Below are 13,249 nucleotides of genomic sequence, written 5' to 3'. Positions count from 1 at the left end.
TCAACTCCCACACTTCAGTAGCCTTTTAGTTGATTTGTATCATGTAATACTAATAATAACTTTATTCAACCGTACACATTTATGACAGTGGCACATGCGATCAAGTGGTGCTTTCACAATACAGCATTCAAAGAACACAGTATAGGCTACATTCGTACAGTAAAACACTCTATAGTATAAAAACGTGGTTTGTTTTATACCATTCATTTTCAAGCTTATTTACCTCATTACTTATTATAGTGTTAATTACAGTGTTTCTACAAGTGAATAAAAAATGGTTTAAATCTTGGCACCATAGACATATCTCGTCCATGTCATCGCTCCAATTAAATATTTTGCCATTTAGTTGTAAAGTGTTGAATTTTAGATTTGCACCTTTAAAAATAGTCATATAAAGTACATATTTCTATTTCCCTCTAGAAAAGTAATACCTTGAAACGATTTAATTTGCAGATAGGAAGTTAATGTTCATTGCACTTTTAAATAAGTTGTGTTTATCTAGGTTTTTATATAAAGACTCATTGACATTGCTATTTTTAATATCATGTTTTCAATATCATAATTACCATTTGAAAAAAATTCTTCAATTTGTTTTAACCAAGTGCATTTAGACCTATACTTTTTCTCCTGCAATTAAAATAGCTTCTAGTGTTTAAATGACCACCGATCTGTTTCAAGGGGCGGATTGCTATAAAACAGTCTCTAATAAAGCCGGCTTTCACTTAGGCGGTCTTACTAAACTAAAGTCATTCCTCAAAGACCATTGCTATAAAACCTTCCCTGAGACCGCTTTGAGCATTGAAATGCAAGCAAACTCCCTGGCAACGTAAGATTAGGGGCGACGTCATGCGTGCTCGACGCACGCAAATGTATGGAAATGAACGTAAATAAACGTAGACCTATTTTCACAGACGTTGAAAAGTGTGCGGAATATTCGTCGTGCGATTCTCCGACTTTGACGATCTAGGCCTAGGTCTTGCCATTGCACTCTTGAATTAATCAGTAGAACGTCATGATGAAAATTATTTAAGACCGCTTTAAGCCTCCTCAGAGTAGGCTTTAAAATTTAAAACTGCTTACTGTTTAGACCGCGGTATAGCAATGGTCTGTAATCATAGACCAGTAGTGACGTCACGATTATAGCCGGCTAACCGTGAAGACCGTCTAAAGACCGCTTATAGCAATCCGCCCAAGGTTTACCAGCCTTTTTACAAACTTTATAAGCTGGCAGTTTTGCATAGCCTCAAGAGATTGCCATCCTAATTCCGCATAAAACCTCCTTTCCTGTGTAGGTGCCCTAAGTATAAATCTGGCCATGGTTTATTTGTAAACGTTCTAAACATTCAATATCATTTTTACCTCCAGACCACTTTCAACAAGCATAATTAATTGAGGAAATACCAATAGCTTTCCATAGTATGTCCCCGTAGTAAACCCGGTTAAAATCATCTTGATCGTTTAGGATAGATTGAATATATCCTATTATTTTATTACCTAGATTTATTACTTCATTTTTGCTTATGATCTGAATCATTTCTTTATACAGTATTGTGCAGCCTAAATAATTGTATGTGTCAACCACATTAATATTCTCTTCACCCAATTGCCAGACTTTTATCATTCACTCTCTTCCCCATAATCAATACATTTGATTTTTGTGATTAAACCTTAATCTACATTTGTTACTAAAATCATTTGCAATGTCTAACATGCTCTGCAACTCATTGGCATCGTTTGCTAATAGTACGACATTATCTGCAAAAAAATGAACAACCCATTTCATTAATGCAAACTCCAAATTTAGCCGAATGAAATAATTTTGCTAACTCATTAATGTATATTGAAAAGAGTGTCGGTGACAAAACACATCATTGCTTACACCTTCTGTAACTTCAAAATAGTCGGTTTCAATTGACCCAAATTCAACTTTACTTTCAACCTTCTTTTCAGATCTTGGTACCCAGTTCATTCCTAATTTCACTGCTCTCCTGATGTTTCAGTCAAACGGAAATTAAAATGCTCATCGTGTTTCGGATAAAACGTGTTAAAGAACGTAGTACACACTTCAGAAAAGAGTTGAAGATTGTCTTCTGGTGTAATACCCACTGTGTTCCATCATTGTTGTGTTTCACAAAGAAAAATCCAAATAATCTAATGCAATATTATGAAGCTCAACCTGAACTTAAGTGAAATCGCAATTTTGTGTTTTTATCATGGCCGGCGGAACCCACTTTTTGGCAGAAAATAATATAATGTCTATGTAGATTTTTGTATGATCGGCAAAAAATGCAAGAAATGAAAAAGGGAAGAATGAGGGGAGGCTGGGGGAAGAGAGTGTTTATTCAGTCCCCGACCGAGTTAATTTTCTCGGATCTGGGTGATCAGAGGTCCTAACTGATTTTTCTTTGTTGCATTAAGAAAATTCAATTCAATTTTTAATATGTTTTTATATGCTTTTTTTATTTCTTCCATTTTCATCATTGGCTTTATGTCTGGTGCTGTGCTATTTATCCATTGTCTTTCTTTTTATGATTATGTTATGGATTTTTATCTGAAAAAAGAATAAAGACCTTGAATAGAAAATTAGAAGTCGGGAAAGCTCATTCCCCGCCATCTTGGAATCAACATTTTCTCGGGGGAGGACAACCGACCCGGCTCTTATTTTTTGGGCTTCATCATCGATTCATGGAAAAAAGACTATTATGCAAAGTATGAATACCGGTACACACATAAGGCCTATTTACTGTAATAAGAATGAGAAAAAATACCTGACCGTTTTCAAGGGGAAAACCTGGAATTTTGAAGAACTTAAAAGTCTTTAAACACACTTTAGAAGTCGGGAAAGCTCAATTTCCGCCATTTAGAAATCAGAATTTTCCCGGGGAGAACCCGAACCCGCCTTTCTTTTTGGGTTTTTGGGATTCATTGATTCATTCATAAAATCGTTTTCAAGAGGAGGAAAACCTTGAACTTTGAAGGACTTAAGTCATTAAAAGACACCTCAGAAGTCGAGAAAGCTCATTTCCTGCCATTTAGAAATCAAAATTTCCCGGGAGAGAACCCCCGAACCAATTGTCAATGTAAAGGTAGAGGTAGGTTTTGCTTCAAATGTATTAAGACGAAACAACTGTTCTTTTAATAAGAGGTTCTCAATACTAGAATGTCTTATTTTACCAATATTTCCTAATACAGTAGTGCATTATTTTCCGCCCTTCGAACATCATGGTTATTTACAACACTTTTTCTGGAACATGCTTTAGGTCTCAGAGATTAACCGATAATTCAATATCAACCTCCAGCTTCACGACTGAAGAGTTCAGTATATATATATATATATATATATATATCGAAACTATCTGTTTCGATGCTCTTTACTTTAACACGCGGTAATTAAGTCTAAATAAATCAATTATTTTTTCGCCTGACCTGTCTTAATGAGATATCTATGTCTTATCCTTAAGGTACCAAGGCCTTCATGCTGATGCCGAGTTGGTATGTGGTAATCCATCTCAACCTTGAATGGTGAACTGGATTGGATTGGATTGAATTTATTCCGTGGAAATACCAAGGATAGCCCACGAAGTCTCGAAGAAGACTTATTTCCAGTGGGGTCCTTCTGGTGGTGATTGGGTAGTACACCGGGAGACAATCCCTCTTTTCCGAAGAGTGTACTGCGTTCTTTCACGTGCACATGGGCCATAAATGCACGGGACCAACGGCTAAAACGTCTCATCCGAAAGACGGTGCGCTATTGTAGTTTCAGCCTCCAACTGAAACACAAGGAGAGGCAGCGATGGGAATTGAACCAGGGACTTAGAGATCTCAACGGTTCAGCGCACAAACAGTGGCTACCACCAGATTAGCTGACTGAACCTTAACCCGTTTGTGTTTTTGAAAGTGATTTAAAAACAAATTAGCAATCATCTGTGATAAGTTATCCCTCCCTCAAAGGGGTTTTACTCAAGGGTTCTGATTAGAGACCCTGTAATTGTTTATGGTTAATAATGATAATTGGAGTACTACACTCGGTGAACGCTCGTTCCCCTCTCCTAGACAAATCGATGCCGTTTTTCTCGATTGCATTAAGGCATTTCTCTTCTACCCTTTTCTAAAAGAACTTCATGGATTTAGTATTTGTGGCTCTACCGATATATTTTTCTTGCTGGAGCGTAGTGGAAAGGGCGTCTTTAGGGGGTCTTTTTACCCAGTATGTCATGAATTGTCTAGGGGTTCCCCAAGGATCGGTACTAGAGCCCATAATTTGTCTGTAAAGAGCCTCGATTCCTCGCTCGCTATCTGTGTTACGATATACGAAGATGACACCCTCTGTACAATTAGATCTGCTAATAATGTGTGTCCTAAATAAAGACAGATATTGTCCTGATCAAAAGATATAAGTACCTTGTGGTCACAATCTATACTAAACTTAATAGGGGACCATGAAAAATAAAGCATCCTCTCTTCATTTTATTATGAGAAAAATTGGATCCTGTAATCCTAAACTTATTATTATATTGGAATATGAGCCTTCGTGATGCCTCTACAATACAATGGGGATATTGAAAAAAAAAGAGTCACAAGATTACGTTTTCCCCAGTCTAATTTTATTTCAATATACTGTTCCATACAAAATCTGTCTTCAACATCGACGATTGATGATCCTTGAAAATAAGATTTAAGTTTTTAGGGATTACCGTACATTAATTGCTAAGGATAAGAAAGTTAATATATGTACAGAGAGTCATATTTCTATATAAGTCTCCTAGAGGGTGTCCAGGTGGAAAAGTAAAAATCACTTGTAATACAATGAAGTTTTTAACACATGTATATTATACTTACTGTTCAATTTTAGTTTCAATTATATTTTTTCCATTATCTCTGTTGGCTTTTAGAAGGTTGGAAAATCACTCAAAAGTTGATTCAATTCATTTTTTTGTTTATACCTTGTAGGCCTACCGCCTAAAAGCACTCTTTTGTTGTAATGTTCTTATACTGTGTTACAAACACGATATAAATGAAATGAAATGAGTTCCATTGACCATAATTGCATTTTTATCTATGCCTATCATATTTTTATTGTGATGTTTTACCGGCATATAATGTTTTAATTCAAAATGTTAATGTGTATTTATTATATTACCAGTATTGATGTATATCTGTACATATAATGTTTTAATTCTAATTAAGTTTTAATGTGTATTTTATACTTTTTTAATCGCATTTTATATTTAGTTTAGTATTACAAGTATCTAGGCCTAAGATGTTTTAACTAAGGTTTAATGCGTATTTTATTTAGATTTATGTACATTATTACCGGTAGTTTAAGGACACGGTCTTGCTGAAAAACAACTTTTGAATTTCTGTTGAGACAAGTTTTACCGTGAATAAAGAAATTATTATTATTATTATTATTATTATTATTATTATTATTATTATTATTATTATTATTATTATTATTATTATTATTACTATTATTATTATAAACGCGCATTATTGTAGAAGTCGCAATAGAAAAACGAAACTACTATACCATTACCTTATTGTAGCCTATCTATAAATAAAAATGTCTTTTATGACGCATGCTCGAGTCCTATTGATTATGAGATTATAAAGCAAAAGCCCACAGTCTTCGTAATACTGTATTTACTTCCTTGTTTTGTTCCTCATTCTATTAAGAGGATTGTTTGTCGTACAAAAAATAGGGGCCTAAGTGTGTAACCTGTTTTCGCAAAAATACATCAACAATTATAGAGTTTCACTTGTTATCTTGCATTAATGCTTTTATACCACTAGTGAACAACATCTTCAGTTTGGTTTGCTAAATATATCTCCGTTCCAATACTTCAAAATCGAAACAAATGATTTAGTAGGCCTATCACCTCGAATGTGTATATACCTATGTTAACGGTGGCATTTTAGCAGTGCATAATCAGGATGTATCGAAGAGGAAGCGAAACAACCATGGTACGGCGACTTACATTGCTAGTAACGATCTTGTTTGTATTTGCATATTCTACTACAAAGGTATGGAGCTGCAATAACCAGACTGGCAATAACACCGTATTGTATTGCCCTCCTGGATTCACTGATGAAATATGTACATGTAAGAGCTTTACTGCTGAGTGCAATGAGAAAATATTTGATAAAGGCCTGTCTCTACTGCCTTGCTATATAAAAAAATTGATTGTCAGGAAGAGCAAACTAAGAGGATTAGGGAACAATACATTTCAACTACCTATGTTGGAATATTTGGATTTATCCTACAATAAATTGAGCACAAACTGTATTGGTGAAGACGCGTTCAAAAACCTTACAAGGTTGATGACCTTAAATATCCGTGACAATACAGCAATATTGAAATTAAAAAAGGAGTGGTTTAATGATTTGTACTCGTTAACAACATTTTATGCTAGGAATTGTAAGATAAGGAAGATTAATTACAATATATTTGAAAACAGCGCAAACTTAACATATGTTGATCTTGCCAATAACAAACTATATTACCTACATGAAGGACTATTCAAAGATTTAGCATATCTAAAAATGGTAAATTTAAAAGGTAACTCACTTTTTACACTTCATGAAAACGCATTCAGTGGTTCTTTTGAATTGCAGTCGATAATCCTTAGTCAAAATAAATTTACAGCATTGAGGGAGAGTTTTGGAATTCAAGATGTTCACGGATTAGTGAAATTAGACCTACGAGAGAACCCGATCGCGTGCGATTGTGACATACGATGGTTCCACGCCTGGTTACAGTATACGAACGTGACCGTTAAGGCATCTTGCTACTGGTCTTCCGACTTGATTGGTCCACAAGTAAAGGAGTTTGACACGAATACTCTCCATTGTACAATTCAGGTTTGGGTGGTCGTAATTTCGGCAGTGTCGCTCTGTTTGCTGATATTAGTTGTTGTGCTGCTGTATCGGTTAAACATAAGGTAGGTTATATTTCCTTTTCAATGATACAGAACTCCTACTTTGGGACATGTAGGCCTACCCCTTATTCTGGGTTAAGAGGACATTTTTCCGAGAAACTATATCATCTTTTAACAATACGGTAAACGGTAAAGGTATAAAGGTAGAGAATAACCAATAACTTGCAGCGCCATTTTGCTGAATTGCGTATGGGCGTGGTCCGTGACTACCTAGCAGCCGTAAAAAGCACTTATTTGTTCACATCATTCCACAACGACTGAAATAAACCATAACATCGGAGTAACCCCTCTCTTCCGAAAGATGCAATGAGTTCTTTAAAGTGCACACGAGCCAGATGTATACCATGGGCCTTTATTTTAAGTCATTATCTGAGGTTCTATAGGGTGCCATACGCAGCAAAAGTCCATGTTAAAATCAAAATGTAATTGCAAAATTCAATGTCCAATTTATCAAAACGTAGGAGTAAATTTCTCAAAATGTAGATCTAGTTTCCCAAAACTTTTTATTTTTCAAAACGTAGTTCAAATTTTTAAAAATGTAGTTCTAATTTCTTTAAAATGTAATTCAAATTCAAAATGTAGGTCTGGCTTGATCAAACGCCCTCTCCAAAATTCTGTTCCAAAACCAAAGATCTTATAAACACACAAAATTAATAGAAGCGTCGATCTGGCACAGAAAAGTAATCATTTTTGGGAGAGGGCGTCCTAGTCGTTGCCATGGATCTGAGATAGGATGTTCGCGTTACGCCATAAGTTCGTTACCAAGTACGTTAATTTGTTCCCAAAGATCTTATAAACACATAGAGCTATTAGTGTGGATCCTAGTGTCATTTCGCGAGATAGGCTTGCCCAAAGCAATTTTATTGCATTTTCTGGATATTTTGGGTATGCTGAATCCAAAAATGCAAGGGTCAATTTTTTCAAGATTATCTTGGCGGCCATTTTGGAATTTAAAAATGGCCGCCATTTTCACATAAAAAATAACAATAACTGTGCCATTAGAGTAAATATCAACATCATTTTGGCAGCAAACACTATATTTTCAATGTCAACCTCTCCAATAGTGATATTCTCACTGATCATAAATGGCGGCCATCTTGAATTTCAAAATGGCTGCCGTTTTTACAGTAAAAATAACAATAGTTTGCTAGTAGAGCAGGTATCATTATAGACATAGCCTGTAGGCATATTTTGTCTTGTGTAGACACAAGACAAAATGTGGTTCAATTAAACACACAAGTTATTTAAAATCAATACCGTACTTTTATTATTGGAATACATATCATAAGAATCATGAGATTTGCCTTATAATACATTAATAGCTAAAGCCTCCAAGGGGAGGGGTTACACGTGTAATGGGAACACCTCTCCACACCCCATGACCAAATTCCCCCGTTTTTTACTATCAAAATGTTAGCATGTATGACAACTGCATTATTTAAAAAAAAAGTAAATATGTCGATTGAAAAAGATTTTATTACGAACTTAATAACACATTAACCAGTCCAATGGTGATATTCACATGAAGAACGGATGCCAACTGTCTTTACTCAAAATGACTGACATTTTTTCAGATGCATGTCAAGTGTTTTTACAATATCAGCCACTCCGGTATTAATGGGTCTTGTTGTGAGTCAACAAAAATTGTTCCTACACATGGGACAATTGGTGTACTCCCTCGTCTCTGTTAATATTATTGTCTTTACTTCTCAACCATTTAGATCCTTATTCATCTACTGCCGACATCAGTTCCCCATGTAACTTGTAGTATTTCCAATCTGGGATGTGGTTGTGTGACCATACTGTATGTCCAGTGATTGCTGCTTTGTGCATGTCTCATTAAGACGAACCCATGTTGGCTCTAGTTCGTACCCCTTTATTTATGTTTTTCAACCTCATTTCATGTTCACCTAAGCGGTCAAACCTTTTACTATTGGTCGCAATGACCACATAATGACTCTAAGGTGAGTGTTTGCTCATATAATCTTGTTTTTCGGATACACTAGTTCTCTCAACTTATTTTGATGTCTGAATCATGTATTAAAGTTGTGTGTGCTCATTCGATCTAATCTTTTCCCAAAGACCACTGACATACAGAATCATGACAAAGCCCCTTTTGGATTTCTCTTTGGTACTTCACATGTGTTGTTTTTCTGTCTTCATGGTCCAAAAAGGTATGATTCCACTTGGAATATAACCATTAGACAGGTTAATTTGTTGATAGGTTGCAATTAAAACTTGGGTTTTGCAATTAATAATTGACATTACTTCGCAAAAATCTAAGCAGTTTGTGTTAGAAATTTGTCGTCCATTTCGAAATTCAAAATGGCCACCATTCTTGATCCATGTGTATATCACCATTCGACAGCTTGACATTGAAAACATTGGGTTTGGCTACCTAAATCATGTTGACCTGCTCTAATGGCACAGTTATGCTTTGTTATTACTGTGAAAATGGCAGCCATTTTGAAATTCAAGATGGCCGCCATTTATGATTCGTGGGAATATGACCATTAGACATGTTGACATTGAAAACCTATGGTTTGCTACCAAAATCAAGTTGATACCTGCTCTAATAGCACAGTAATTGGTATTTTACTTTCAAACTGGTGAGAACATCACCATTGGACAGGTTGACATTGAGAAAATAGGGTTTTGGTACCAAAATCATGTCGATACCTACTCTAATAGCGCAGTTATGGTTATTTTTACTGTATAAATGGCGGCCATTTTGAAATCCAAAATGGCCGCCAAGACAATTTCGGAAAAAATGGACCTTTGCATTTTTGGATTCAGCATACTCAAAATATCCGGAAGATGCAATAAAATTGCTTTGGGCAAGCCTATCTCGCAAACCTGTTTTTTGGACATTAGGTTTCTCACTATATTAAACAACTAGAGTGCTGACAAGATGGCGAAGCAATGCAGAGTTGTGTATGTGTACCATCCAAGATGGCCGCCGTAGGAAAGCGCCACCTTCAGGCTTAGTATACATATTATTACCATAAATAAGCCCTCTGACTGACTATATTTCATTTAATGATAATTAGTATTGATAATAACAAATTAATAAACTATCGTAGCCAAAAACAGGCCAAGTGGAGCATCTTATTCAAAAATAAAGTACCAAGGAATGAAAATGAAAATCGTGTACATTACACCCAAACACCGCAACGCTCGAGTTTCAAACATACGGGTAACTAGCTGTACTGAACTTTCTGAGTAAATTATTATCTCGTAATTACGAGATATTATCTCGTTATTACGAGATAATTGTCTCGTAATTATGAGATATTATCTCGTAATAACGGCCTAGTACTGGTAGGTCCTATGTACACTAATTAGGTCTAAATAAATACAGAGAGTAGGCTAATTTTAGTGAGAACTAAACATGTTTTAATAACGTAAGGCCTATATACAATGCAAAGCAGATTGATCACAAAATCAGAAGCATGATCTCAAACATCAGAACCCAGCTAGCTTTTATTGTTTAAAACTGTCGGGGCCCCATTGAATGACAACTACGGTATTATAGTTTATATATTGTTGTTGTAAAATGTATTTCAAACCAGTCATGCTTGGCTGGTTTTGATTTACGTTTTGGAACATAATTTGGAGAGTGCGTTTGATGAAGTCAGACCTACGTTTTGAATTTGAATTACATTTTAAAGAAATTAGAACTACTTTTTGGAAAATTTGAACTACGTTTTGAAAAATTAGAACTTCATTTTGGGAAACTAGATCTATATTTTGAGAAATTTACGTCTACGTTTTGATAAATTAGACATTGAATTTTGCAATTACATTTTGATTTTAACATGGACTTTTCCTGCGTATGGCACCCCGTAGTTGCCATGTGCGACAGCGCCAGACCAAGAAAGCGAAAACGCTTTATTACAGGATCGACGATGCCGCAGTTTGGCCGCGTTGCGCGATGGACGCTGAAAGCAAGAACGTAGTGCAGAAGTTCGGCCTGAGTTAGAAGCAAAGAAAAATGTATTTTCAGAATATCCATTCGACTGCCTCAATGATTACTTTTAAGCAACTATAATAATGTCTACCAGATGTTGTTGTAATGATTACTTTCTAAGTAATTATTCCATTTATTTACGAATACCTCAAAACGTTTCGTCAAATTTAGCCTAGCCTCACCGTGGGGTAAACAGAAAATTCACAGGCCTATTCGAGGCCCTTCATACCTACGGAGGCGATGTCGCCACACTCTTGCACTTTCTTGGCCTAGCGCGCTCGCACATGGCAACATCCGATGAGATGAGTTTAAAAATTGAATAAAAATAGAAAAAAATTAAGTTTCTTCACTTTTTTTTGTTTTCAATTCCTAATATATGTAAATATGTCATATGTGATTTTCATCCATGTAGCTTTCATATCTTTGGCACAACAAAAATAAATATATAACCCAGACAGTGTATTAAGATAGCCTTTCTGCCTCCAGTTAGGGCGCTGCCAGCGTTTCAGCCAGGTCCAATGTAAACATTGCAAGGAGTACAGTACAGAAGATGTATTTATTTATCTATTTATTTCAACAATCTTTAATGAGGGTGGTCCATCCAGCCGCAGCTGATCATTAGATAAGCTCTATTCACACCTAGATGATAAGGATAATAACGTAAGGATAATGTACTATGACTTTTCATCAGCATTCAACAACCACATCTCCTCACCCACAAATTACTAAGTATGGGGTATCTCTAAACAGCTAGTTGGTGTTAATCTCGATTTCCTATCTAATCGCAGGCAGTTTGTGAAGTTTAATAATGAGGTCAAGTCTAGACCATTGTTACTAATATACTGGTGTACCCCAAGGCACTTAACGTCAAATATCGTATAGCGCGGCTATACGATCTTTGCTTAACGTTGTATACTTCCGACTTTCTATCTCGTCATGCTGATTGTCCAGTAATTAAGTTTGCTGATGACACTGCATTACTTAATCTTATTAAGAAAGATGATGACAGCCATTATGGCTGAAATAAATTCTTTTAAATACCAGTATTGTGATGACAACAATCTCAAACTTAATATTAGGAAACTAAAGAATTATTGACTTTCGTAAGAATATCACAAATATTGATGGTCCTTATTAATAATACATGTGTTGAGAGTATCTACATATAATATCTCGGGGTTGTCCTCGATGACAAACTTAAATGGAAAAATCACATTGATACATTGATGAATTGCCTTCGTAATGAAAAGAGTTTAAAGTTAATAGTGAAATTAGCACTATGTTCTATCAATCAATGATTTGCAGTGTCTGGGCTTATTTAACATCTTGGGGAGGTAATGCATCTAAGGAATGAATTGGGAGGATTGATCGGTTAATAAAGAAAACTGAAAAAAATACTGATACGAGTCTGCATACTGTTGACTCTATTTATCATGCACGAGTGAAGAGTTTATTCACATCTATACTAGATGATGAAACTCACCCACTTCATGAGAAGTTGATTAGTTCTATCATACATGGGCAATAAACTCTTCAATACAAAATAGTAGATAGATCGCTTTTATTGAATATTTAGTGAGTACACGTTTCCCAAAAACACACATGCACGTTTACGCTGTTGTTTTGTGAGATGTTAATAACAATATTGAAGCAGAACACTTATTAAGTTTTCGTTACGGGAAAGTGTGGATTGATTACCAGCAATGTGGGTTTATGCATGATATCAGAATCGTCAGTTAATTTACGATACAATTATGTTACTGTACCAATTTTCAATTAAAAACTAATTAGTTTTTATTCCAATACAATCTGTATATTTGTAATCATTCCCTGAATATCTGTTTTCTCCTCAGAAAAATCTATCACAGATTCAGCCTCAGGCGGCATTACAAACAAGTATCGTAATAACGGGACAATACTATAAAACAAGCGTTCTGATTGGATGGTATCAATCATTTGCATGTCGTTCTGATTGGGTAGCGCAACAACAGTTTTTCTGATTGCAGATTGGATACCATTATACGACAATTCTGCCCCCCCCCCCCCCCCCCCATGGCAAAAGGGCATAACTGACAATTTGCTGTTTTGGAGATATTAAGCAAAACGTGCAATTTATTTAGCCCTAAAATGTGTTTTAGTATTTGATTTCATGGTTAATGTATTCAAATAGACAAATAATGTCTCTTCCAGTGTAGCACACATTTTTTCTATAGATATTGATTTTTGCGCTCAAAATGTCAGTTATGCCCTTTTGCCATGGGTTTTCTGATTCAAGACATGTTGAGAAACTTTGGCAAAAGGATATAAGTACCCAGTTTAGTTCCTTTCAACGCAATTTTGA

General features: G+C 35.4%; 2 protein-coding genes across 4 annotated transcripts in view; one reads left to right on the top strand and one right to left on the bottom strand.

Moving 5' to 3' along the window:
* The window catches only part of LOC117111512, a 42,357-nt gene extending 35,701 nt beyond the window's left edge, over nucleotides 1-6,656 (bottom strand). Inside the window, exon 1 of one of the 3 annotated variants that reach the window (XM_033254429.1) lies at nucleotides 6,569-6,656. The gene's annotated coding sequence lies outside the window, so the exon portion shown is untranslated. The remainder of the gene's footprint in view (nucleotides 1-6,568) is intronic. The other 2 variants (XM_033254428.1, XM_033254427.1) reach the window with 2 other exon arrangements.
* On the top strand, nucleotides 3,720-12,949 carry LOC117111516 (protein slit-like). Its single transcript, XM_033254438.1, has 2 exons — nucleotides 3,720-6,941; nucleotides 12,762-12,949. Exons 1-2 carry the CDS (start codon nucleotides 5,935-5,937, stop codon nucleotides 12,811-12,813), a joined length of 1,059 nt encoding a protein of 352 aa, XP_033110329.1. The 5' UTR covers nucleotides 3,720-5,934; the 3' UTR covers nucleotides 12,814-12,949.
* The last annotated feature ends 300 nt before the right edge of the window (nucleotides 12,950-13,249 follow it).

This window comes from Anneissia japonica, unplaced genomic scaffold (genome assembly GCF_011630105.1).
Source record: "Anneissia japonica isolate Jap-2015-1 unplaced genomic scaffold, ASM1163010v1 scaffold6030_len697274_cov183, whole genome shotgun sequence".
Taxonomy (NCBI): domain Eukaryota; kingdom Metazoa; phylum Echinodermata; class Crinoidea; order Comatulida; family Comatulidae; genus Anneissia; species Anneissia japonica.
The sequence above is the reverse complement of the archived record's forward strand: the minus strand, read 5'-3'. Positions and strand labels throughout refer to the sequence as shown.